Here is a 26,499-nt window from a genome sequence, read left to right as displayed (position 1 = left end):
CTGCACCCTGAACTTCACCAGGGCATTTTTTAGAATGCTGACTGGTGAGAGCAAAAAGCACGTCAATAACCAAGCTACCAGATCTGTGTGCTAGCCTTGATTAATGCAGGCATAGCTTTTGTGTCCCGTGGTGACAAGGAAGGTATGGTTCATCATAAAAATAGATGACCCAGAAACTTTTCTGGGTAAGCTGCATCCATGAAACTTCCAGGAAGTGTGAAGGAATAGTGTCTTGCTGCAAGGAGAGAGTAGGTCTCTTTCTTTCCTAGGAGGGAAAGAAAGATCCTGGTATAATTGCAGAATACAACTTAAAATTATTAGGCACACCTCATTCTGCCTGCACAGCCAACTGAAAAATACAGGTTTTCCTATGCACCTCGCCAGCTTTATTTCAGGCAAGCTTTAAAGACAAAACTTCCAGTAATTTCAGTAAGACTTTTGTCTGTGTATGAGATGCAGAGCAGAGCCCTCTCCTGGTAAGCACTGAAGATAATTGAGGACACCCCGGCACTGTGTTTGGCACCATCCACAGCACATATCTATGTGATGAAGTATTGAATGTAGGCACTCAAAATAAAATATTAGAAAAGCTCAGCTATTTGGAGACATGAAACCTTGTGATTGAGGTCAGGTTTGTTTGGATTAAAAAAATAAATAAATAAATACGGAAATCTAAATAACACTTAAATGATGGCATACTTGAAAAATGAAACTGAAAAATAGGTTATATAACATACTTAAAGGCACAGTTGGCACTTCAAGCTCACAATGACTAGCCAGTTGTAACCTGCTTTTGAACCCACAGCTGAACCCTGGATGTCAAATTACTGAAAAGGGTGGGTCACTTTCTTTTTAAACCTGAAATCTGATAACCATAGCAAAAGAACCCCCATTCATTCTTTCTTTTTATGTCTATAAAGCCACGAAGCACCAATAATAACCTTAAGTATACAGATCCACAAACTTAGCCTAATTAACACACTTGTGGATTTCATTCTTGATCCTGAAAATAAGCAGCCATATTTCAAAAACCATGCTTTTGTAAAATAAAATTCACAACAGGTACATAAGCTAGATGCAACATATGGTAGGCACTTCAACAAATCACCATAATGATATGTTGCCAAAATAGTAGCAGTCGGTCACTTGATTATCTTAGAGTGTCTAAGTACAACCCCTTAAAAAGAAAAAAAAGAAAACCAACTAAACAACAACAAAACGATTAGTGAGATGCAATCTAAAAGCATATTGGTTTTGTTCCAAAATGATTTATAAAGATTCTAAACCTTACTGTTTTTAATAACATGTGCAAACATGATTATCTGGAACCATACTATTTATGGCCGTAATCTCAATAGCTTTCACAAGTTAAGGAGGGTTGGGCCTATGGTACTTGCATGGAAGACCTGCAAGGAAATTCCAAGTTACTGTATGAAATGGCATTTGTGCAGGGCAAAATTCTTCTGCTGACTCAGTATTGAACAAGCATGAATCATATATGATCACAAATGCTGTCTTTATATAAGAAGTAAAACCAAGGATATCGAACACTTGCAGTCATTAAACACCCTATGGTACTTTTTGAAAGTGTAGGAGTGTCTGGCCAAATACCAGTCTAGATAATTACATCCTGCCTACTTACATTCCCCTGTAGCTTTAAATGGATAAGGTATTGTTCTTCTATTCTTGTGTAAAAGTGGATCCTACAGCCCTTCCTTGGGTTCTGTTAAGACTATTTCTAGCATGACCTTCTCCACGCAGGGCTCTATATGGTCACACAGAGTCATTTATAAGACCCAATGCACTGCACTAGATTTTGGACTTGGAGCCTACTGAGATCACTTCCATTAAGCACTGGAACTTTCTTCAGCCCAATGACACCAATGTAACCAAAATCATCATCTAATTACTACCCAGAAAAGTCATATTTACAATAAACAACTGCCAAAAATTAGTGTTCATTTATGAGAACAGTTTCTGCAGGACTTCCTTCAGCGCACCTGTCCCAGGACAAAGGCCCATTAATTTTGTATGGGACCCTGCCTGCTCTCAGCAAAATCAATAGCAAAAGAGCAGTGATGTTCAATGACAGCAAGTCTGGGCCCTTTAATGGGAGATTTGCCTTGTGCCAGGTAACAGCAGTACAATTTTCCCACCCCTCCTCAATCTGAAACTGGTTACATCAACAAAAATCATGCATAATCTTGTTAAGTCACCTGCATCTTACATTTTAAGAGGGGGTGCAACAGATGGTTAAAAGTTTGCTTTAAAGTGGTATGTCTATTAAAACATTAAAACAAGCCAGGCTACTTGGTGACAGTTCTCTATAGAAGGAATTTGCTTCATTGAAGTAAAGTGGAAGGAAACCAGACTTCAGAAAACCTTCATTATCGTGTTCAAGTGCCTCATATTAGAGCGCTGCCATTCACAAAAGTCCTCTCAAAAGGAACGGGCTGTTAGCACGTTTTCCTACAGAAGGAGTCTGTTAGCAAGATGGGTGCTGGTGTGAGTCACAACTGGTACTCTGTAGCAGGGCTGTCGATTGCAATTATTTTCTGCAAATCTGAGTTCTTCCCCCTGCCAGTTGCTCTCTAAACTTCCAGTTTCAAAATTCACTTCATTTTTTTTCTGGCTTGTCCTAGACTATGTCAATTTGAAGGCTGGCTTTTGGGGGCTTTTTGAGTTTAAATGTTTTTCTAGCTGTATTTGTGTAGGTCAAAGATTTTTCCAAGTCTGTTCTCTTTCTGAGTGGCGACTCTCCCAAGACAGCAAATACAACGTTTTTATAGACTTGTTTTCATGAAGTTTTAGTCATCTGAAGTCTGAAATTATTTAAGAGAAAGATGACCATTGTCAGTACAATTCACTGGATGCAAATCATAAAATTCAAAGGAAGACAGCTTCAGTAAAGTTATGCTTTGAATAGTATCACTGAATGCAAGACTGAGCAAATGGAAGGCAGGTAGGAAAGAGTCTTCAGGAGTATGCAATTTCCCCCCATTTCATGTGAATCACTGAGCTCAAAACCTGACGTGCTCCTTCTGAAGATCATGGCATTTCTCTGAATGTTGCTGTCATTCTCTCCAGCTATAGGGCCTAACTTCTGATTCATCGTCTGACTTTTTGACTTCATCCCTTTGAAGAGCAAAATTACTTGATAGAAAGAGGGTGATGCAACTGGTTGAACAATAGCCAGCCAATTCACCCAGTGAAACTCAAGAGGAAATACACGGCTGATGGTAAAAGTGTGAAAAGTGACTTGCAGGGATTTTCCTCCCCTTACCCACACCAGGTAGCAAAGAGATCAAACACAACTGTTGAACTTCCAGCAGAAAAGAGCCTTCAGTTTCCCCGCAGGAAGGGACTTTGCCTCCATCCACACCGATGAGTTTAGGAGGAGGGAGACAAACATATCCCGTGGAAGGGTATTCTGTGGTGTTCAGTCAGCCTTCACAGAGAACCGACCTTCCCAAGAAGCCAGAACTACTTTACTGCGGTGGTTCCTTGTAGAACAAACAAGAGGGGACAGGTGGGAGAAGTGAACTGCTGGCTTTGGTACCCGTACTCAAGTGGGTCAGTGCCCCAGGCCCTTCAGCTCCCTTTCCTTCCTCCGCTCCCACCACTGCTCCACGGGCACAGTGAAGGTGCGGGGTCAGAGCACGGCAGGACGGGGAAGCCCACGAGCTCTGCAGTGCCTTGCCGTGCCGAGCCGTGCCGTGCCGTGCCGGGGCGGGCGGCAGCAGCGGGGCAGCCGGACCGGCGCCTCCCGGCACAAGTGCACGGCAGCGCCCGGGGCTGCGCTCCTCACCCCGCACCTCCCCACTTTCGGGACCGGGCTTTTCGGCAGGGAGGGGGTTACCTTTCCTTAGCAAGGTCCCGTCCCTTGCCAGGGAAACTTTCATTACGTGCCTGTTGCGTGAGAGGCAACTGGTTGCGCTCGCTGAAGTGCGAAGAGTGTTTGGCTTCTCCCGCACCAGCCTCCTCCTCCGTCTCTACCTCCCCCCCCCCCCCCGCCTCCCGCCCCGAGTCTCCCCTCCCGTTTTGCTCCGAGTTGCGCTTTATTTGTGTGTGGAGGGGGGGGGGGGGGGGACTTGTAGGGGGGATGTCCTGGTTTTGCCACAGGAACAGTGCAAAAGGGGAACCTCGGCTCAGAGAAGGGACGAGAATAAATAAATAAGGAGCGGCCATAAAATAAAGGTAGCAGCATATCCCGGCGGCTACGAGAAGGTGAGTGTCTCCCTCCCGCCCCTCAGAGGTGCCGGGAGCCGCTTCGCTGTCGCATGTGCCCGTGTCCGGGTGTGAGCGTGTGCTTGCGTTTAGGGCTCATTTACCATTGTTTTCCGACAAAACAAAACGTTGCCGTGAAACAAGCGCCGTGGGAAGGGGCTGCGGAGCCGGCTCGGGCTGTAGCCCCGGGCACCGGGCGAGCCAAGCTGCAGAAATCCGCCCTCCGGTGCGAGCCGGCTGCCTTCCTCCCCACCCGGCCGGCCTCTCCGCGGCTGCCAGACCCTGCCGCTCTGCCCTGGTCCCCCTTCCACCGCCTGCCACCGTACCGCTCCCGGAGCGGGGCACGGGGGGCGGCGGAGGGCAGCCGGCCCCTACCGGGGGGGAGGGCGGTGCGCGCTCGTCGGCAGCGCCCGGCGCTGAACTCGCCGGCAGCAGGCACGGGGGGTGCCCGAGGGGAGCCACCGGCATCGTTCTCCGTGCCCAAACCCCGAGGGCTGCCGGCCGCTGAGCTGCCTCCCCGGGCTGTCACCGCGGCCGAGGGGAGCAGCCCCGGCAAGGCCAGCGGGACCCCGCGCCCAGCGGTCACCGGCATCTAAAGTTTCAGCCGCGTTTGTGCGAGCGCTGCTCAGTGCCAGGGAGGCGCGCCGCTGCCCTGCCGCTATCCCGCGGGCAGGACTTGGAGCGGGGCGCTCGGGGGGCCGCCGGGACCCAGCAAGTGGCGATGTGAAGTGCCCGCTGCTCGCAACGCTCCCGGGATGCACGCTTGTCCAACCCCGGGGAGCGCCTCGGCTGGCTCGGATCTGAGCACGAAATCGTGCTAGAACAGTAAGAACCCAGTGTTTTCAGTTTTCCGAGGTTTTATTTGCGGGCGTGGGACACCAGAAAAGAATTGCTAAGACTAGAAACTGTATCCGAGGTAAACTAACCAGCGGTTTAGAGCTACAGTGAGGTATGCAAAGCAAGCATCTTCTCTCACCATGGAGTAAATAATTTTTTTTTTTTTTTTGGTCTGACCTCAGTATTTATTTGTTTACTTTTTGAAGAGTGTACCTCTTGTATTAAAGCTGGGGTTCTTTCATTGTTTCATTTCCTTAACGCTCAAAAAGCAGTTTCCTAAACTTACCGTGGGTTTGCCTTTTTCCTGCAAGCATTTCTCAAAAATGCTGCCGAGTTACAAATGTTTGCACACCTACACTACGTATCAGATTGTAAGTAAGTGGAAATACAGATTGACGTTTCTCTCTCTTCTTCCTGTCTGCTTTGACATCTAACATTAGCTGGGCTACTCTTAAACGGTTCTTCCTGTTTTCTTTTGAAATTTTTGGTATTTGTGTTACCAAATGCTCTTCAATCAAGTTTAATAAAACTAAAAGAGGAATATGTTGACTAACCTTTTAGGTACCTTTGTTCAGATAATGCGTATGCACCTATAAATAGTTATGTATATATGGCTATACTGGTAGTAAGTTTAGTTGAAGGTTATTCTTGCAGGATTTGTACGTATTACTGGCTTCGCAACGCTTTGCAGTAGAAATTTATTCTGCTTCATGGATAATGCTAATGCAACTGATAAATTCTAAACAAGGAAATTAATGACTACAAAACTGGTCAGTTCCCAGATAATGGCAGTTTCCAGTTAAAATGTTTCAAACAAGGCATCTAGAAATCCAGCTATAGATAGTGTCCTGTTGCATATTTTTAGCCTCTGATGCAAGCTTTCAGAGCTACTGTTTAAACTTTATGTGACTTTCATATATTGCGTTCTACTTTTTAGTCCTAGAATTAATCAATGTTAAGCACTGGAACTTGGTATGGGAAATGACCTGGCGGAGTTGCACAATGTTCAATACAATCTTCAAGTGTTAAAATTTAAACTATTTTTTCCTCTATTAAATATGAAAGTTAATTCATAAAGAAGAAAGAAATTCCTGGAGTTTCTGTCAAATGCTGTAGGACGTAACTGTGAAGTTTTTATGTGTTATCTTTTTCTTTCTTGAAGGTAAGGATTTTATGAACTCGGGGTAAAACAGGTCTCCCTTTTTATAAGGAGAGTTTATTCAGCATACTTCTATATTGCAGCTGCTGATCATATTTCATAGAGCTGTTAAAGCACTTAAAACCTAAAATTAGGTACTGTCTGGTAGTAAATATTTCAAATCACTCCTTGAAGAAATAAATAAAGTGGGCTTTAAAAAGAGACATTTTCAAATCTATCATTGAACAAAAGTAATCTTGCTTTGCTTTTACTCAAAATAATACAATTTCAATCTAAATCACTGTTTTCAACAGTGTGCATTTTTCTTAAGTTTTCTTCATCTCCTACACTTTTCTTGTAATTTTATACTGACTTTATTTGATATCATAGTATGCTACTTTGTTCAAGCTATGTTTACTGTGGCAACACTTATATTAACAGGTATCAAATTAACTTCTAACATACCTGTGCTTCCAGTGAGTATCCTTATGATATCAGGAGCTGAAATGTAAGTTCCTTTGCTTCCTGTTATGAGTGTTCTCATATGGCTTTTAATTGCAGAAGCCGTACACATGCTTGTTTTCTAGATTTAAGATGAATTAATTTACAGATAAGTATTTGTATTTTTTTTTCTTGTTTATTTTGTTTTAATAGCGGTTTTCTATATATCTTTCAGTTGAACGTGGTTTACTTGTGAGTAGTTTACTTATTCATTCTCATTCATTTTTAGTATTGTCAGGATTTGCGAGAAGAATGCAAACACAAGGGTGTCAGACTGAGAGACATCTGTTGAGTTTATCAAGTGTTTTTTAAAGCTTTATGAAATTTCAGCACTAAACCAGGTCTGGTAGCAGAAACACTTGTCTGCCTTAGGTCTTACTTTGTACTTGAGGGTCCAATGTTATTTCTACTGTCTTGACGTATCCATAATCTTCCTGCCATTTTGCTTGAGAAAAGCAGTGTTTATGTTGTGCAAGTGGAAGAAAAGTTTTGATACTTGTCCATCAATTAAGAGGTTTACAAGTAAACTTCTAATATGTAGCATTAAGTCAATATGTGATATTTTCTTTTTATATATATATATATATTTAAATATTGTGTAAATGTGTGTTCAGCTTAACCTTTCTGTCATTGAAAAGCGCTAATTGATCTTGCTGGCCCTGACATAATAGTATAGTTTGATATTTGAAACCATTCAGCTTTGGCATGGCCCTTTAATCACCCCTGAGATTTCAGGGCAGGGTTCTGCTGAAGGCATAAGCTGCTACTCTTTTTGAAATTAAATAAAAATGTTTATTAAAAATATCTTCTCTTTACTTGCATATAAGTTAGTAGATGTTTGACCTATCCATGCGCTACAGTATACATTGAAAACTTTCTGTTCTACTTACATATATTAGGTGACATTTAAGATGTTACTCTACAGAAATCAGACTTTTATGAAACATTTTTTTTTTTGGCCAAGTCCACACTTCTGTGTTGCACTGTTACTTAATCTGTCATTAAATCAGAAGTGCTTAAAGGAACTTGGATGCACTTTGCAGTGCAAAAGAACTGATATGAAGAGTGCTTATCTGTCAAGTAAAGAATAAAATTTATTTGAAAAGGCAATAAAACTTACATTTTAGTCCACATTGTAGATTGTAATATTGCCAGAAGGATTCCTTTTGGGATGCCTGTATTATGGGACCCTGGTGAAAAATATTTTAAAGTGGTTTCTTCTTAGCATCTCTAAGCCCAAGAAATGTGACGAGTAGGTGGCCCACCTTTTGCTTTAATAGTAAAAAGTAAAATTGCTTTGATGATTGATTACCCTTTATCAAAATGCATTACTGGGCAGTCTCACTCACAGGGCTGTCTATATGCTAGCTGTCAGATTTTTGAGCAAAATATCAAATGCTAATGGCTGCCTCAGGAAAATTAATGTTTAAGCATTTTATTTTCTATTTGTTTTAAATTTCTTCATCATAACCAAAGTTTATCATGAGAAATGATTATCTTCAGAACTTTCAGAGATTCATATCCCAGTGAGACTAGTATATATTTTGTCTGAAGCTATTAGGCTCAGGTACTGGACTAAATACTGATACAGACTGTTACTAAAATGAATTTTTAAAAGCCAGATTTTGGAGGTTTTCTGTGTCTAAATTCTTGTGAGGGTCTGTGTCTCTTTCCTAGAATAAAATGAATAATTGGCAATTTTTCCTTAAGCAGCTGTCCACAGAAATACAGCACAATGAATAACATGTGTAGGGTTGTTTAATTGTATGTAATTTAAGTGCTGTCTCTGAAGAATAGAGTCTGTCTGGGCTGACTGAATACTGTGTCTCTGTGCTGGGGTTGCCTCCTGGACTATACAATTTGACTGATTTGAAGCAGCAAACTGCAAAAAGACCTCCCTTATGCAAATTATTCACTTATAGAAGGCTAACTCTCATATAGGTGATAACTTTTACTTACTCATTTAAGTTAATATATACTACGTCTTTTGGTAACATTAAAATTTACTACTATTGCGACGTGACTCAGTGTAAGTTGACATTGTCGGCAGCATAAAGAATTACTACTGCCTTTTTTAAAGGCTGGGTAGACACAGCAAGTATTCTGCTCTTGACACATATGTAATTAAACCACAAAAACCTACATTAAAATACCATGAAGGGTCTGATTTAACCCACAAAAGTAAAAGAAATACAGAGCTGAGTTTGCAACTTTCCAAATAATTCTTCTCTATGACTATGTGTATGTAACTATTGAAATCAATGCTGGTACATGAGGTAATTGGAAACTTAGCTTGATGTTTTGTGCCAGATCCTTTGCTGTTGTAAATTGGAGTAGGAATGTTGAAATTACTGGAGCGGTCTCACATTATGCCAGATGAGTATCTAGTCCTCTATTCTTAGAGCAGTCTGTTATTTTTTGGGGTATTGTAGTATACTTTGTATGTGTGAGATCACATGCGCAGAGTAATCCAGCAATGCTTAGAGAAAAATAGAGGAGGGTTAGGTAAAAAAGTCAAAATCATACATCCGCATTTTGTTTTTATGTTTTTATTCCTCCTTGCCCCCCCCCCCCCCCCCCCCAAGCATTTTCATACTCCTGTGTTAGGATGTATCTTTTATTTATTTATTTATTTTTAATGGCACTTTCTAAATGACCATAGAAGTATCTTTTACATTAATTGTATTCCTGAAAGCGATTCTGTTAGAAATGTTGTCAATTGACTACATTCTTTTAATTCCTTTTAGGCAACTTTGTTGCTCGTGGAAGTGAACAGCCGGATTGCATTTACTCAGGGACATTTCATGAATGCTAAGTCTATTCAACGAAAGGTGTGAAGTCAGTTTAACATGTTAAATCCCACCTGGATGTTCCTTTTTATTTACTGCAGTATATTCCCAGAGAACTGCAGAAAATGAAGGTCACCATGCTCCCACATGAGAGCAACTAAACAAGACTCAGTATGCTTCAGCTTATGCATACTGACGTCACACTATATGTGAGGTCTTTCTTCCAACTCTCCTGAGTGTCCCAGCACAGACATGGTTTCACAAAAACAGGCATAGCTCAGACAGATTATGCACATTTCCCTTGCCAAGTTCTAGCAGTGCAGCTCAGACTCAGCCTAATGTTCCTGTTCTGGTCTTCTTAACACAGAGAGCTAAGGAGCTGGAAACTAACGGGGCTGAACAGCACAGAGGTTTTACAAACTGAGTAATGGTATTCTGGGAAAGGGTCTCCAAAATAAAATTTTCAGGTTACCCTGAGGCAAGATTTGGAACTGTGGTAGGTTTCCAGAGTGGAAAGATTCAAATGCCTTTCCACTGAGCCATCCCACATGTCTTCTCACCCCACAACCCTAATCTGTTGTGGTAGAAGGAGCTGTAGTAATGCTCATGTTAATTTGGTTATTGCACCTTCTGAGAAGCATTTTTTTTTTCAAAGCATGCTGAGCTTGCCGTGCAGCAGTATTGCTGGTAGTTGACTGCAATAAGAATAGTATATTTCACCTTAAATGGACAGCTGTGTATTTCCTAAACATTTCTGGTAGCTATTTAGATATGATTTGGCTTGTTTTCCAATTCTATGGTTAAAATATACTCTAATTTCTCCAAGGACTAGCTGAGTAGTCAGCAGATTTTTGGTTTAAGACACAAATGAAACAGAAGGAGCTTAATCCTTGACAGTTGTGAAACTACCCTGCTTCTTACAGTCTTAGATCTACATTCAGGGAGTCCATGATTTCAACTGTAGTTAAAAAGATGCTGTCAAATCAGGGCTAAATCTCCAGCAGATAGACTGTAGGGTCTGTAGGAAGAGGAGCATCTTTTTCCTCTGTTTTCATGGTGCCAGTTCACTAGGGGTCTTGGTTGGTACAAGCAGTGATACCAGTAAACTGTAACTAGTTCATGTGCGTGGCTGACTGTACCTGAAGTTTCTATGTCTATCCATTTGGCAGAGCACAGAAGAGTGAAGCTGTGGCTTCTTATTTGGTGGCAGTGCTTCTTAAGCAGCTCTTACCCCTCCTCTGCAGGCTACTCATTTAAGCTGGATCCGTTCCTCACCGTGGTTCAGAAACAGCTGTGCTGGCACGATGCAAAGGTCGGAATGAGTGGCAGCACCCACACTGCTGAAACTGGCACTGGTGCTGCAGAAATACTTGTGGAACCACAGCCTTGGTTACCTAATCTGCCACCTCTATTAACTGAAGTGCGGGGTCAAGTCTGTGGAATAGGTGGAATTTTTCAGAATGAAAACATTGTCTATAAAAGCAATCCCTTGATACTTAACCAAAAGTTATCGTAAATGTGCTCTTTAGCTAAAACTAAAGTTACAGCAAATAATTTGATATACATGCAGGTTAAAACAATGGAGAAAGTTAAGGTATCTTTGAAGGGGACGGCTGTGATGTTCTCAGAGGAATGCAGGAAATCAGATGTGATACCAGAATACATAAACTTTCCAGGTCTAGACCTGGAGTGCCCAAAAGCTGCACTCACGAGGGAGAGGCAGAGTGTAAATGTACTAACAGGAAAACATCATCTCCAAAGCCTATAGCATTCACAGCTGGTTGTGTTCTTTTACCACTATTCCTGTGGATAGAGGTTGAATAATTTCTAAAATACGGCCATTACTTAGCTGTCACTGTAGACAAGTGCTTAATTTATGGCAATGATTTTTATTAGTCTCCTCTGTCACAAAGTATTAACTTACATGCTATCACGTTCCAAATGCCTTTTGTAAGTTGTTCACATATAACACTGAAATGTGCATAGTATACTGCATCACAGGCTTATGAAAACTTGATCATGCCAAACTAGCAATATTATTTTTGATGTGAGTACAAGTTCTAGAGATAAGAGTAGTGATGTAATACAGTTCTGTAGGGTTTTTGACTTGACATGAAGTTTTGCTTAATAAACCTGAAGGATATAAAACCAACTCAACATAAATGAAATGGATTAAAAAGGAAATTAAATATACAGTTCAAAAATACTTACTTGCTAATTAATCTTAAAGGAGGGCACTATTACACAGAGCCTTTCAGGGGTTAGTCATCAAATCAAAACTAACTACTGTTTTACAGGTTATAGAAAAACTAGTAAGATTTTGTGAAGTAGTATCTTTTATTAGATCATTTACTGACCTAAGAGAGAATTTCTTGCAAAATATGTTGTACTTCTGTCAATAGACTGTAATAACTGCAGTACTGCTACTACAAAGATCGAGAGAAAGCAACAAAGAGAGCAGAGTGCTGATAGCGTCTTCTGGCTTGTTCAGTAAACTCAGAACAGTCTGTGCTTCAGTATAAATCAGTGGTTTATTTAAATAGAAAAACAAAACAAAACAAAAACCAACCAACCAACCAAACAAACCCTACAGGCCATGGCAAATGATCAGATTAGTGTCATAGCCAAGAAAAGGAATGATAATTGTTTAAACAAAGGACTGCATGGAACAAGAGGAGTGACATCATCTGTGTAGGTAATATGGGTGCATCTACTGTTGGAGAGCTGTGACCTCTTCTAGCTTTAGAAAGGAAGCTAGAAAAATGGAGAAGACCATAGGAATCATTTGAACAGCATGTCTTCCAGTGAATGATCATAATTTGACCACAACTAGTAAAAATCCAAGTAGGGAAAAGACAGTGTCAAAAACATAGACTGCATGGCACTGTTAATATTGTTTTTAACATTTTCTTTGTGATGTACAAAGATGAAACATAAGAGTTTTGCTCCTCTTCATTCACTGTTTTCTGATTGTTTCATTTTAATTTGACAGGCTTGGTGCTGCTGTCAATATTGGATGAGTAGTGATTGTCCTTACTTTGGGTATGAAAACACCTACGGTGTGTGCAGGAGCAACTGGGGGGATGCTGCCAGCTTGGAGTGATGGGCGAGCTACTTGCTCCTTCCTGCACCCAGGTGTTTTGAGGAAGCCTAGATATTGTTTGGACTTCTTCTATAGCTACCATTGCATACTTATTGAAGCATGTGACTGATGAATACAGCACTGAAAGCGTGGCATGACTTTTAAAAACAAATAAGATGTATAGATACATGTAGTATGCTGTCACAGCTTTCTTTTTAACAAGTGATTGGATTCCCTGGGTTAATTTGATGTGTAAAACTGCTGATTGCTTTTACTGGAGGATATGCTTCTTTTTAAGTTCTCCCAAATTCTAAATGATAAATATGGTTTCTGTTTTAAAAATAATCTTTATTGTTAACTTATGCTATTTCTGTGTCACAAGATGATTTATTTATTTATTTAATGTGTGAGAGGTAAATTTGACAGGTCTTTTGGGGAGAGGAAATCATAAATAATTAATATTTTCAAGTTGTCAGTGTCTCATTAAATATTCTGGCTACCCAAACATAGCTTTTTTCTTTCTGTTTTCAGTGGCTTATTTATAAAGAAGTGAAATGTTTGATTTGTTTTCAGCTACTTTTTTTCTAAAAAAAGAGAGGGAAAATATCTCAGAAACTAACAAAAATAGTTTATGTAGTAAAAATAATATTTTTAAAAATTAAATTTAAATAAGAGTATTCACATGTGTGGCATCATTGCATTTTTTTTATTATTATTTTATTTTTCACTGAGGATCATCTTTCCTTTTGGTAAGGTTTGTGTGGTTTTGAACTCTGATAAGTTTGAAAACACTACATGTAATTTTTTTTGCAGACCAATTTTCCTTTATTTTTAGGAGAACACAGTGGGGTTCTTGATCAGATTTGTTTACAAATTGAGTCCAGAAGCAGTTTTCACATTTGTTTTATTTATTTCTGGTTGAAATAACCTGTAATTGATTAATCTGGAACAAGTCAAAAGAGGTCTTTGTAGCTGCATGCTTTATCTAACTGTTGGGAAGCCCCCAAGCATGAGGGGATTCGCTGCTCTGTTTTCAATCTTGGCAATTTCGCAGCATATTGTGAACTGTTACAATAAGGGAGAAATGGCCGAGTTATAATTCCGCACTACAAAATTTTGAATGCTAATCCTTGATATTTGTTACACAAGTGTGGGATGGGATTGGTAAGAAGAAGAGCATGGGAGTCATTCTGAGATGTGTTTGCATACCAAACTCATACCCAGCTTTGCAAGACAAATAAATGCTGCACTGAAGCATTATTTTACCAAAAGTAAATGAGACAAAGTGGTTGCAGTTGTTTACCATTTGCCAAGAAATCTTTCAATTTTCTTGACTTTTTACTTGTTTTCTTGTATGATAATAATGGGACAGCAGGCTGATATATCATCGCAGACCATTGCAGTCCCTTACCTGTTTACTTCCATAACTGATACTTAGACCTCTTGGTCCGTGTTGCCCCTTTGTCTTGAGGGTTGCAAATCAGTAACAAATGGTTTTGTGATGTTTTGAGTTGCTTCCTACTCAGAAATATCTGATATGGAGTCGGAATAGGATATTTTATTCAAGAAAAAATCAGTTCCATGATAACTGCACAAACAGTGTTCTCCTTCAGGAAACTCAGTTTAAGGAAGAAAACTGCACTGAACTGACAATGGTACAAATGTTCACCAAAGACCACACAGAATTTACATGACTGTGTGTAACAAATTCATAGTGACTGGCATGAAAGCCAATTATTTGACTGGAATTTTGAGAAGTTTTCAGTGTATCACAGTTTGGTGGCATGAATTTTGTCTGTTTCAATTACTCTATTTAATACCTGACATGAATTCATATGCTCAGAAAGTAAGATATATAAAATAGCATATTATGTCCTAGTTAGAGCTGTGTAGTTTTTGAGGAGGGAGGAGATAAAAGGAAAGTAGATGAATATAGAGCTATAAACACCTAATTAGTTTCAAAGCCCTCTCCCCTGTTTTTAACATTCATGAAAACTCAGAATGAATAATTTTGTTGTCTCAGGATGTGGAAATGGCCGAGTTGTGTTACTGGGACCAACCAAACACCCTTTCATTTCCAGCAGGAATATTGAGCAGACCTTGGATTCCCTGTGATTTGGATGTATGTTTTTTGTATAGAATAGAATATATGTTTTAGACCCAGCGTAGATATGTGCATGGTCTTCTACACATGCATGCCAGGTAGAGTGGAAGAACAATAATGATGAGCAGATCCTGAGGTGTTCCTACACATCTTCCTCCACCCAGCTGGTATGCTGACACCCATGCAGTTGGGTCTGAGGTGAGGGCTCAGTGTCACAGAGGAAGCTGCCACGCTCATTATTTGTTGCTCAGTAGTTCCTGCAGATCCCTTGTCTCCTTCATGCAGCCCAGCAGTTGGGAGGTGCTTGTGGGCACTCATCCCTTCCCCAAAGCCTACTCAGGTTGTGCGAGTTGCTGTGTGAAATCCTGGTGCAATTTTCATTAATTAAAACAAGGAATAACAATGCGACTTCTCTATTTAAGCATTCCAACAGTAAATGTGAATTGCTGCAGTCCCAGCAGGATGTAGAACCTGGCCAAGAAGCTTTGCCTCCAGCAGGGGCCGCTGGACGTACCCAGAGCTAAAATAAACTGTGGCCTGGGCGTGGTGTGCCAGGCTGGCCACCTGCTGCAGGCTGGGGCCTCTGACAGAGAGAGCTTAGAGTTTTGGGGGTCGCTCGTGGCTGGAGACATGTCCAGCTGGGGGGTCAGGGCCTCTAAGAGAGGGACCTCAGGACTTTGGAGGTCACTTGTAGATGGGGTTGTGTAGCCGGCTGGAGACCAGGGCTTTGGGGGCACGCTACAGGGAGCTCTACAGGAAAACTTCAAAACTTCCCTATGGGTAAAATTCTCATTCTCAGCAAAGCAAAAATTGACTTGAAACCACGGGGGTCCAAAGAGACCTTATCCTCTAGAGATCAAAGCCTTAGCGGAGGAAAAAAAAAAGAAAGTATTAGAAGGGATGGAAAGAGAGGCATTCCATATTTCTCTTAATTCCCTAGACTGTGAAGAAAGGTTTGTTTCTGTAACACAACAAGAGCTTTCTGGGAGGCTCACTTCACCCACCTTGATTTCAGGTGGTGGGACCAGTTACCTCAGCTAAGCCTTTAGCAAGACTTCAAAGCCACTTCTACCTCCTGCAAGGATCCTTCAGATAAAAATGAATGCAGGAATAAAAATTTGAGAGCTAAAATAAAGAAATAAATATACTCTGTACCCTGTCTATATTTCTCTCCACCTGGCAGCTTTCCTCAGAAAAGCAATATGTGTTTAGATCCTACGGTCAGGGTGGCTTTGCTTGCCTTTTTATCTGTTTATTAGATTTATATTTAAAGTTTGTTAATCATTTGCTCTCCCTTGAAGCTAGGTACAAATGATAATATTTCTTACTGTTTTTTTCTGCTGAAGAGTTGTTTCAATTAAAGTTGACATTTCTTTCAAGAGGATACAGCATAAGAGAAAACACAGAAGCCTGCAAAACTAAAAAATAGTTAACCATGAGAAATATATCAAGTAACATCTTTTCGGAAATTATGTTAGGAGCTGAAATTTCATTTTGCCTTACAACATAAGAAGGCTGATCTACTCTCTTTTTCTACCAAAACAAGGACAGACAATGATCTCCGGTTTTCAGAAAGCCTTAATGTTATAATTTCATTTATTTTAAATGTGTTAAATTAGTATGGTTTTTCTTATTTGCTTGTCTGCTAACAGTGAAGTTTGAAGAAAGCTTGGTTATAAAGCACATCACTTATTTCTCATCTGGAGCATGGATCTTTCTTCTTTTCCAAATGTGATACTAATAGAGACTGAGAAAGCAGCATGTTTTTACTGAACAAAAAACTTATTTTTTTTTAACTATAGCTATAGGCTAAGTTGATAATTTATTAAATCAGGATTCAGTTTCCTTTTCTTTTAGTTTATTTTTAGGTTCTATTTTATTTCAGAGAAGAATGCAGGTGATATGTATGCAGACAGCTAGAGGAAAAAATGCTTTCCAGGAAGGAAATGCTTGAATGTTAGGCAGTGGCTGTACCATCTCTCTTGTTCCTTTCAATAAATTAATTTATTGGGGAAAAAAATGATCATTAGATGATTTAATGTAGTGAGATCACATTGCATATGCACTACAATTTCTTGCACTGATTCTGCAGCGATTAATTTCCTCATGGTCTTCATGCATAACCTTTTATAGTGCAATATTTTAGGTATGTTCCTCCTCAGATGTTTTGTAGCAAAGGCACAAAAAAACCAAACCAAAACAAAAAATAACACACAGACAGAGGCTTGCCTGAGGCTAGGGTAGTTCAGACCCTTGAGGCTATGCTTATTTGTTCACACAATGGCACCTTACTGTGACACTTGCTGCATAACTTCAGTTGAAGTTATAAGCACTACGTACCTCTGCTATCACAGGTTTCTGAAGTGGAGAACTAGAAAATGAGAAAATATTCAGTTTGTGAACATTTGTCATTTAGCATTTTGACTCTTAACCAGTCCGTAGCCATGACAGAAATTATTCTTTTTGGCTACAAATTGTGTTAACTACAGTATCATCCTTTCTATTTATTCTCTAGACTTTATAAAGTTGATACACTTTATAATGTAAAAGCAATATAGTAAACTTGACTGGTATTGCGCAGCTCCTTTACTATACAACCAGAGCATGACCATGATATAGCCTCAATATCGGTTATATAGGTTACCTCAAAGTAGGTGTTCTGCAGTTGAAGAAGAATTAAAAGAATCTGATGATGTCCCCAGTGTGGGATTCGCATTCAAAAAAATATTGATGTGGTAGAAACTGAGGACCCTTCCCCCCAGTTATTTCAAGGGGCAAGAGCAACTTCTAGTGGAACAAGAGAAGTCTTTCTTGCTCCTTTTAGGTTAAGGTGAAAGAAACTAAAATTTTCTTCTGATTGCGAAGATCCTCTTCCAGAAGACTCTTGTTGGAACACCATGACCCCATCTGGCTGAGTGGACAGCCTGAAGCAGGCTTGGAGACTCTTGGGAAATGTCTCATGCTTTAAGGATGTTTTTTACCTGTGAGTTCCCAAGCTTAACATTCTGTTTTGAGCTTGGGAAAGTTGCAAGACATGAATTTTTTCCACATCTCCTATGAAATAAAATTGCCTCTGTCAATTGTTTATTTGTTGCAATCCCAATTTTCTGTATAATAAAAGCCTGAAGAAATCACTGTTAGGGGAGAGACTGTGTCCTTGCTGTCTTACGTTTTCAGTCATTTACAAAGTGGTATGCCAGAGATCCTTGCATAGGGTTTTGTTTTTGTTTGTTGGTTTTTTTTTTTTTGCTTTTGGGTGTATCTTTGGGAAGAAACACATGTTTCTCCTCATGGTGGAGTCCTGGAAGTCGCAGTTTAAATTTGATGAAGTGTTTTATTCCCCCAGATAAAATAAATAAATAAAAAATTATATTTAAATGCATTTGTTGATGAGGAAAGTCAGGAATCTTTCTAATTAAGACATTTCTTAGAAAGGTAAAATTTTTATCTGGGAGCATAAAACACTTCATCAGTTTTAAAGCCACATCTGTAAGGACTGGATCAAGAACAGAAACAGACATTTTTCTTCATTCTGGCTTGTCTGTGAGTTTAAGACTTTTAACAACAGTTTTTAAAATAGTTAAAAACAGTTAGAAACACTTGCAGCATAACAGGGATAAGAGTGCCCTCCCTCCCTCTGTTTTTAATCTGGTTCTCTTGATGGGATAAACTACAAGGTTGAATTGGTAACTGGATTATTGCCTCATAAAACAGCACGAGGTTACTATTATCCTTTAATTTTATATCTTTATTAGGGAGTAATGTTGGTCTTATTTAAATCACTGACTTCTCTAATGGTTTTTCTCCTCCTTTACAAATTTATAAAACTAAACCCTAAAGGATTTGGTCTAAGTGCAATTGGAATAACTGCCATTATAAAAATCATTGTGTTAGCAGTTGGTTATAATCATCAGCTTTAGCTGGGCTCAAAATGTAGTAGAATTTAGCTGTTGATATCTTAGACCATTAGGTAGTGTGCTGATAAAACTGTAAGTCTCAATTTTATTTTATTTTATTTTTAAAAAGCTTAATTTCCAGTAATACAGTATTTGAATTTTGAGGCAGTGTGAAGATGAATAACAGAGCCCTGAAAATGATTATACTGTTGCATGCTTGTGGGAAGATATATTTAACACATGGTGTATTTATGCAAAGGTTAAAACAAGCTTGTCTGCAATTCAGTTAAGTAATTTAAATTCCTGAAGGTCAGCCTTTTTTAGAAGAAGGCTAATATAAATGGCATATTTAATGATGCATTGCAGTGGGATGTGTCCACGTGAATTCTGGGACACAGCTTACATGTTGTGGGTGAGACATGGGTTCTTAATGGTAAAACTCCTCTTGGACTTACATGGTCAGGATTTATTTAAAATATTGATAAACTTTATCTTTTAAGGAAAAAGGTGGCATGCATCCATTGATTTCAGTGTGATTTGGTTAAGCTCATGATTAATATGGAAAGAAATGTGAATATGGCTGTCTGTTATGGTGTGGTTCTGTAGTTGGCTTTCATAAAGAAAGTGAGTGATCAGTCACTGTCTATGAGCAACAGTCAGACTTAGAGAATTTTCTGTTTGAATGCAATCCAGGTACTGACTTGCAGTCAGTAAATTTCAAAACTGGTCAAACAATTTGTTCTGAATCTTTTATTTTACTATTGAGTGCTTGACCATTTTTTATTCTGCAGGCAATCTTACTAATGCAGTAACGTGCACACACTTCAAACTCCTAATTAAATTAAAACAGATTTTATGTTTAAGTTCTTTGTGGAATATTTTACCATTGGTTGTGAAAATTCACCTTTGTGTTTGGTATTGCCTTCTTTGGCAGGGGCTGATGAGTAATGGCCTGCTACAGGAAATCCCATGTAGAACTGCTTTCTTTCAAAATATCCATTGTTCTCTCTAGTCTCCCATTTTAAATTTAGACTTAGGGTCTAAAACAAAAGCTTTCAATTCTCATTTTGACTCAGCTGGACAAAGAGAACAGAAAATTTTTACAAATACAAGGGTGTTGGCTACCAAAGCCAAAAACTATGGGAGGTGGTTACCATTGTGGTGAAGGCATCCTGGGTGAAGATGTCCATGTCTTGAATCCCTTTGAAACTGAGAGGAGAGTGAAGTCATTTTGAGAGACAGAAGTTCTTTGCAGCTTTCTCTTAAGGTGAAACACATACCACAGGATTTGCTTACAGTTGGTCTTTTCCTCATGTAAATAAATGGCAAACTTAATGAAATGCTGATTAAACTTTTTTAGAAATTTAGACGAGAGGGAAGGAAAACAGGAGTGTGTAATCCAGGATTAATGGGAAACTGGAAAGAAAGAGATTGGGGTTATAATTCTGTATGTGTGTGTGTTCTTGAAAATATCTAGTGCAAAACACAAGGAAGTTTGGGGAGTTAACTCTTTGAGGACAGAGATGTGGAAGAGGCCAAGAGGAGACCAAGAGGAGAAGTGTTCATAGGTGAATGTAGGGAGGTGCATGGAATGGAAATGTGGTGCATGGGTAGAATGCTCTGGAGCTCCAGTGCATGCAGACAGAGCTATAAATCATTTAAGCTCAGATAAGTAATGGTTTCAATTATGCAGGTTGGAGATAGCATAAGGTATAAGCATTAACTGGTTGAATTTAATTCCAGGATGGATCCATAATATGTTTATGTTATTGGAAATACTCCCAATAGCTCCCAATTTCTTGGAGCACCTTGTTGATAAAAAAAAAAAATCCAGGTAATCTCAGGTTGTTTGGGCTGCTTAATTTATGCATTTGCATACCATGATGTGTTTTGTTTTCTTTTGAATGTAACACTAGGTTTGATTTATAATTTTATGATTATTTATATATAAAATATCCCTGGCACATGTTTTTAAATTATGCAAAGTGCTTGTTACTCTGAAGTGGATCTTTTCTGAGAATGGAGGTTGTAATATAATTGTGTGGCTTTATAGTTAAGGTTACCGTAATCATTACTATGCAGAATTCTTAGCATTGCCATATTTAAGATCTCAATATCTGATGATAGTGATTCACCCTGTGAGAGTAGACAATTAGGCTGATGTCTATCATTTAGCACATTGCAGGGAGCTGCTTGTTATAAACCACTTTGTGTATTTTATTTAATCCTAAAGGAATTTAATGGACCTTAGAGAGGAGACTTCATGCTGATAATTGCATAATAACCTTTTTCTGCCAGACACTTCATGACTAAGAGGTTATCATTAAATGTGTATTAAGCCGTTTTGTTCTGTGTTCTATAATTGTCTCTCTAATATGTTCTCCCAAGGGTTATCTTTTGTTGTCTACTTAAACAGCTGCCTGTATTAAACATTTTAGCTTTTATATTGGCTTGTTTTCATGGCTATTTTTTCATCTAGGAGTGGAAAAGTCATTACTTAAATGTGTTTCTTTATCTGTCTGTGTATTTTAGATAGCTTCCCAAAACAATATTGGAGGCATTGAAACATTTTATATGAAATGAGGCTTCGTAGAAGTCGATGGGAACTTTGCTGCAGATTTTAGTGGAGCCACAGCCTCACTTACGGTGTTTGTTTATTGCAGATTTGCCTTAGAAGTGAGGGCCACCGACTAACGTTAATTTTTTTATCTCCTCTTTAATTTAGACCAGTGAGCTGTAAATTGAAGGGAAGATAATTTCTGCTTGTGGTGGAAAAGAAAGGTGAACAACCTCCATGGAAGACTCTCAGGATCTAAGTGAACAGTCAGTAAGTACAAATGCTGTTAAAGTTAATGGAATAAATTGAACTCTGTTCAAATTGTGTATGGAAGGATTTTACTTCAGATTTGAGAATTATAGTAAAATCTGGCAATCTTACTAGTACAATTTTACTAGACAGTAGGATAGTATCTTACTCAGATAGTAAAAACTTCTGAATGTCTAGATTCAAATATTTTCTTAGTTCATATATGAAAAGAGTAGTTTTAATCTTGCCTTTTACCTACTGGAAGATCACAGTTACACAGGATATTGCAGAACTAGATTTGTTGGAGAGTTGATGAATATAATTGATGTACACTGGAAGAAAATATTAAACTATTGCACAGGGGCATGTCTTGTTCAAATAACTGTATCAAAATGTATATCCATAGTGGCCTGCCAGTTTTGCTAAAGCAAGTGTTACCAAAAACATGAAAAAGAAATGTCGGGTGATTGAGTATTGCAAATGATGTACAAGAGTTCTTCTATGGCTCTCTTGACTTTCAAGAGGACTGTGAGAACTGACAGTGTATCTTCCCATCCCGTGTCACAGGGAGATGCCCTTTGTCACTGATGAAATCACTGGGAAAATTGGGTGGACATTTCATCTACATCTTTTCTAATCTTTCCTTTCCTGTAAGGATGTAGTCTCCAGACTTCCTTAGCCACCAGGCTGCAGTTCTGAGGAGGCAGTGTTCTCTGATCAAATTTAAACTTGGCTGGGTTTGCCATCCAAAGTATTGGCTTTGTTTTTAATGTCTTAATTTGTAGCGGTCACGGTGCTGGCAGATTTTGTGAGCACCATATTCCCCATGAGTCTCAGCTTGGGTTCGGTGTAGTAAAGATCAATAAAGGGACTTCATATTTCTATTTCTGACATGCTGAAAGAGGTTATCCATGTAATAAACTAGTTTTAATATCTTTTTTATAGCAGAGACTTTCATATGTAACAGAAGTGCAAGGAACTGAGAAGAGCTTGTGCATGTTTTTAAAATGTCAGTAATTTTCTTTAATAAGAAGTACTTTGCTCCTGACTGTGTAGTTCCTATCTGAGACTTTATCTTGGACTAGTATTTTATAGCTTATTTAAAATGGGACAGAACTGGAAAGTCTTAATAGCGTCTTAAGTCACTGTGGTGGCACTACTAGGACAGCTGCATGTATTTATGTACTTAAATAGTTCCCAACCAAAACTTTAGAGCATGTAAAAGCTACATGGCTTCATAATTTAATAAAGTTTTATAAAGATCATAAAAGATTAAGCAGAAGTTCTCTCATAGTCTGTGAAACAATTATTATGTGCAATACACATAGTATGGTTATTAATGGGAAGTAGATGAGCCAGTTTGGCTTAGTGCAAAAATGTGTTTTCATTGCAGTTAAAATATTTTTGCACCACTGGATGCCTGATAAATGCATACTTGAATAGACATTTTATTGCCTTATCATAGTCTAATCTCTAGTATTTTTCATAGTTACGACATAGTTTTATGCTAATGTGTGAACAGTTTTGCAGATTAAAAATTGAGGTGACATATGCTATATTGCATATAGATAGCAAACACTACTGTTAGTTTCACAGAAAGTAGTGATTTAAGGCAGGATTTTATTTTTCTACCTCTTTGCTGAACAGTGGCAGAATTTCAACATAATGGGTGGGACATTTCCCATTTCATCATTGCCTTCCTCTTAGGTGTGCACCCAGACTAAGGTCTAGCCCAGGTGCTGGGCGCTATCCTGAAAAAAGCAATTGCAGTGTGAAGCCTGTCTGCCTACAGCAGATACTGATTTTCCCAATTCACAAGCCTTTTCACTGTTGTATTATAGTTGAACTCTTCTCACAGCCAAGTTTTGAAAAAAGAAAATAGTGTTTCTGGCTTAGTTCTTTAAAAGCCACAGGGCAGGACTGTAGATTCCAGGTAGAAAGAGGCATTCTCTAGCCGAGGCTTTGGTGGCTTAAGCTCCAGGAAAATATCAGATGTATATGCTACACCCCTTCTTCTTGTACTGCTATGGTAGTGGTTAACGTGTTTCGTACTGGTTAGCTCTAGGCAGCTCCTGTTCATCATGGAGGTTTTCTGTTTTTTAACATGTCCAGGGAATTTAGGCTTCAGGATTCCTCTCTGGGAGCTAGGTGCATAAGATTTAGATCATGAAAATTCTAGGCACTTAAGGGTGCAGCCTCTGCTGTAACCACATTAGATTGTGTGAATAAGCATGAATGCAAGACCTGTGTTCAAACTTGTGCTGGCATCTTGCCCTGAATATTCTAGTCCATAATTACTTGAAAGACTGCCTGTCTCTGCAACTGAGATAGTTTAGAAGGTGCTTGCTGTTAGATAATATGTTTGATGGACAGATGAGTTTTCTGAATAGAGAGATTCCTTTATTGAATTAATTTCCCTGAGCAGTCTGTTAAGAGCCTTTCATTCTTGGTAAAGGAGTCCAGACACAGTTACGTGGAATAGTTAAATAAAGAGGCTGATTTTCAAGTTTTATTTTAAAGAAAATAAATTTATGCTAATTTCTTCAAGTAAGTAGTCCTCCTAACAGATAATGTAATGTAGTGCACCTTTGATGAAGGTGCATTCATTTGATAAAGTCTTTTCCATAATTCTGAGATCACTGTTCTTTCTTTTTTTGTTGTCTACTCTGTCTTTTGTTCTTTTAAAATAAACTAATAAGAAACAATTGGTCCTACAATTCCTGTCCTTAAACTGTGTCATGATCAGTGAAACTCACATTAATGTGGCTATGAGCAATTCCATAACATCCCTGTTAGCATATGAGAAATACATTCCCCTACTTTTGTCTCCAAGTAATGACTGCATGACCACACGCTGCTTCCTTCAGCAAAGCGCACCCTTTTTCTCTGAGCCCCTACAGGAATTGCATATGACTGAAATGAGCAGCTGCTGTGTTTTCTGAGATGCCTGCTTGATTAGATATAATATATACACCATTTGTTGTGTTATGTCACTAATTTATTTGTTTTTCTTATTTTTATTTGTAGTAAACTCTTTTCCCTTGATACATTTAAAATTTTTATGCACTCCTTGCCAGTTTGTCAGACTGTAGGGCCTCAGTGTAGTGAGGAATACTTTGTGCCTGCTTTCCTTTGCCTTTTCACTCCCAGTCTTGTGTGGCAGAAGTGGAGGAATCTGTTTTTCTTCTATTTATTGCAGTGTTCAAAACAGAGCCAGAATCAGAGTAAGACTTATTGTATTTTAGTTTTTCTGTCTCTTTTTTCGTGGCCTCAGAAGTAAATAGCCATATTTTGAACAGAAGGAAACTGATGCACAAGGAGAGGTGGGATCCATCAGGCACAGTTCAGTTCTAGCTGGATTCCTGCAGCCAGCAGGGAGTGGGCTGCAGTGGGGCTCATCCTTCAGTGATGCTGTGCCTCTGTGGGTGTTGTACCCTGAAGAGTTCACAGTTCTCTTTTTCTTTCCAAATTCAAATGTGCAACATGCTCGGACATCCATGCATAGGAGGGAAAATTGAAGTTAATTGGCAGAAAGGTTCAATGTATAAGTATTCTGAAAGATAAGGAAGAAAATAGCAAGACATGTACGTCACACCTAGAAGAAAATAATCAAATGGTTCTTTCATGTTCTGATGTCATGTCAGTCACCATGTGCACGCTGCTACTTACCAAGTGAAAGAACAATTAAAGCCACGTAAATTGGTTATACATGTAGCTATGAAAAATGTAGTTTTGATAACTAGTTGCCATATATTCTGTATACAACATATTAAAAAACTGTAGGAGATAAAATGAAACATAACAGATTTTGTATTGCTATTGCTCTCCTTCAGAATAAATATCCTGATTTTTCCTAAATGCTAACTAGAGATACTTTTTCAAAGGGTGCATATTAAAAATTCTTCTATTTAGTTGTGACAGAGGAGAGAAAGAAATTTACAGATCTTGTATTTATGAAGAATACAGAATTTAGGAAAAAAAATGTGTGTTTTTTATTTATGTAATTATTTTTAAGATGGAAGATATTTAATATTTTTAAGACTGTCAATGTTTAATAAAATAATAAATGATGTTTTGGGACGGATAATTATTGTGTTTTGGTATAGCAAACAGAATTTTCGGAACTGCAAAAGTTTTAAACTAATTATTTTATATTCTTCTAGTCACTATTTGCTCTTCAATCTGTATTAGTAGAAGAAAATAATTTGGCTGCTAACTAGCTAGTTTAGGGTTTCAAAGGACCTTATTAGAAACTGATGTAATTTCATCCCCTGCCCCTTTTATATAACAGTGTGCATATTTAGATTACTTCATTTTAAACTAGAATTAAACAATAGATTGCAGTTGAGTAGGACAGGACAGTAGCAAATGTGAGGCTAAAACTGGATGAATCGCTTTTTTCATTTCTGTGAAGTCTGGGCAATCATCAGCATTGTGCACTGGGTAAGTTACTTGGTTTTCATCAGATTATGTGGATCATTGTATTTGTCATTTGCATTTATATTCGACATGTAGCTGGAGTCTTTCGGTTTGTAATGTTTCTGTGGTTTTTATATTTTATTTTATTTTATTTTATTTTATTTTATTTTATTTTATTTTATTTTATTTTATTTTATTTTGTGTGTGAACGTGTCAGATGCAATTTTCTTGCAGATCAGTTTTCAGGTGTAGCTGGTTCTTTGTTGCAGAGTCCCAATAGTTTCAGCTTTTGGTGAGGTTTTGTCATGTTGTAGCCTACTGTGTTTGAGCAGCCTTCTCATGCCATGAAGTTTGGAGCCCTGGTCTTTGGCTGAAGCTAATTTAAGTGAAATGAAAAATACTGTAAACTCTCTTGCCTTCTTTTAAGTGTCAGTCATACTTTAAAAGACTGTTCTGTATTACATCATAGCATGCTGTGGTTCTTATCTCTGTAATATCAATGTTTGTAGGACTTGGTATATTACAAGCAATTCATCTTGCCAAATTACAGAATTGTAGAACTGGTGGTTGAAAGGAAGCTCTGGAAGTTGTCTCGTCTAGCTTCTAGTAATGAATTGCTGAAAATATTTCATTGTTATGAAAGCAATGAGCTATATTACATATCAGTATGCAAGTACCTTCTGAAAAAAAAAATGGATTT

At 38.6% G+C, this 26,499-nt stretch overlaps 1 protein-coding gene across 21 annotated transcripts in view; it reads left to right on the top strand.

Moving 5' to 3' along the window:
- The first annotated feature begins 4,026 nt into the window (after positions 1–4,026).
- EYA4 (EYA transcriptional coactivator and phosphatase 4) overlaps positions 4,027–26,499 on the top strand; it is a 152,825-nt gene continuing 130,352 nt past the window's right edge. For 3 of the 21 annotated variants that reach the window (XM_068677375.1, XM_068677371.1, XM_068677383.1), the window contains exons 1-2: positions 4,044–4,227; positions 21,300–21,401. In XM_068677375.1, coding sequence (XP_068533476.1) covers positions 21,369–21,401 — 33 coding nt within the window. In that variant the 5' untranslated portion in view covers positions 4,044–4,227; positions 21,300–21,368. Of the gene's footprint in view, positions 4,228–4,557; positions 5,053–5,154; positions 5,177–21,299; positions 21,402–26,499 lie in introns of those variants that run through there. The other 18 variants (XM_068677388.1, XM_068677386.1, XM_068677387.1 and 15 more) reach the window with 16 other exon arrangements.

This window comes from Anas acuta, chromosome 3 (assembly GCF_963932015.1).
Source record: "Anas acuta chromosome 3, bAnaAcu1.1, whole genome shotgun sequence".
NCBI classification, from domain to species: Eukaryota; Metazoa; Chordata; class Aves; order Anseriformes; family Anatidae; genus Anas; species Anas acuta.
This window is presented reverse-complemented; position numbering and strand designations above follow the sequence as displayed.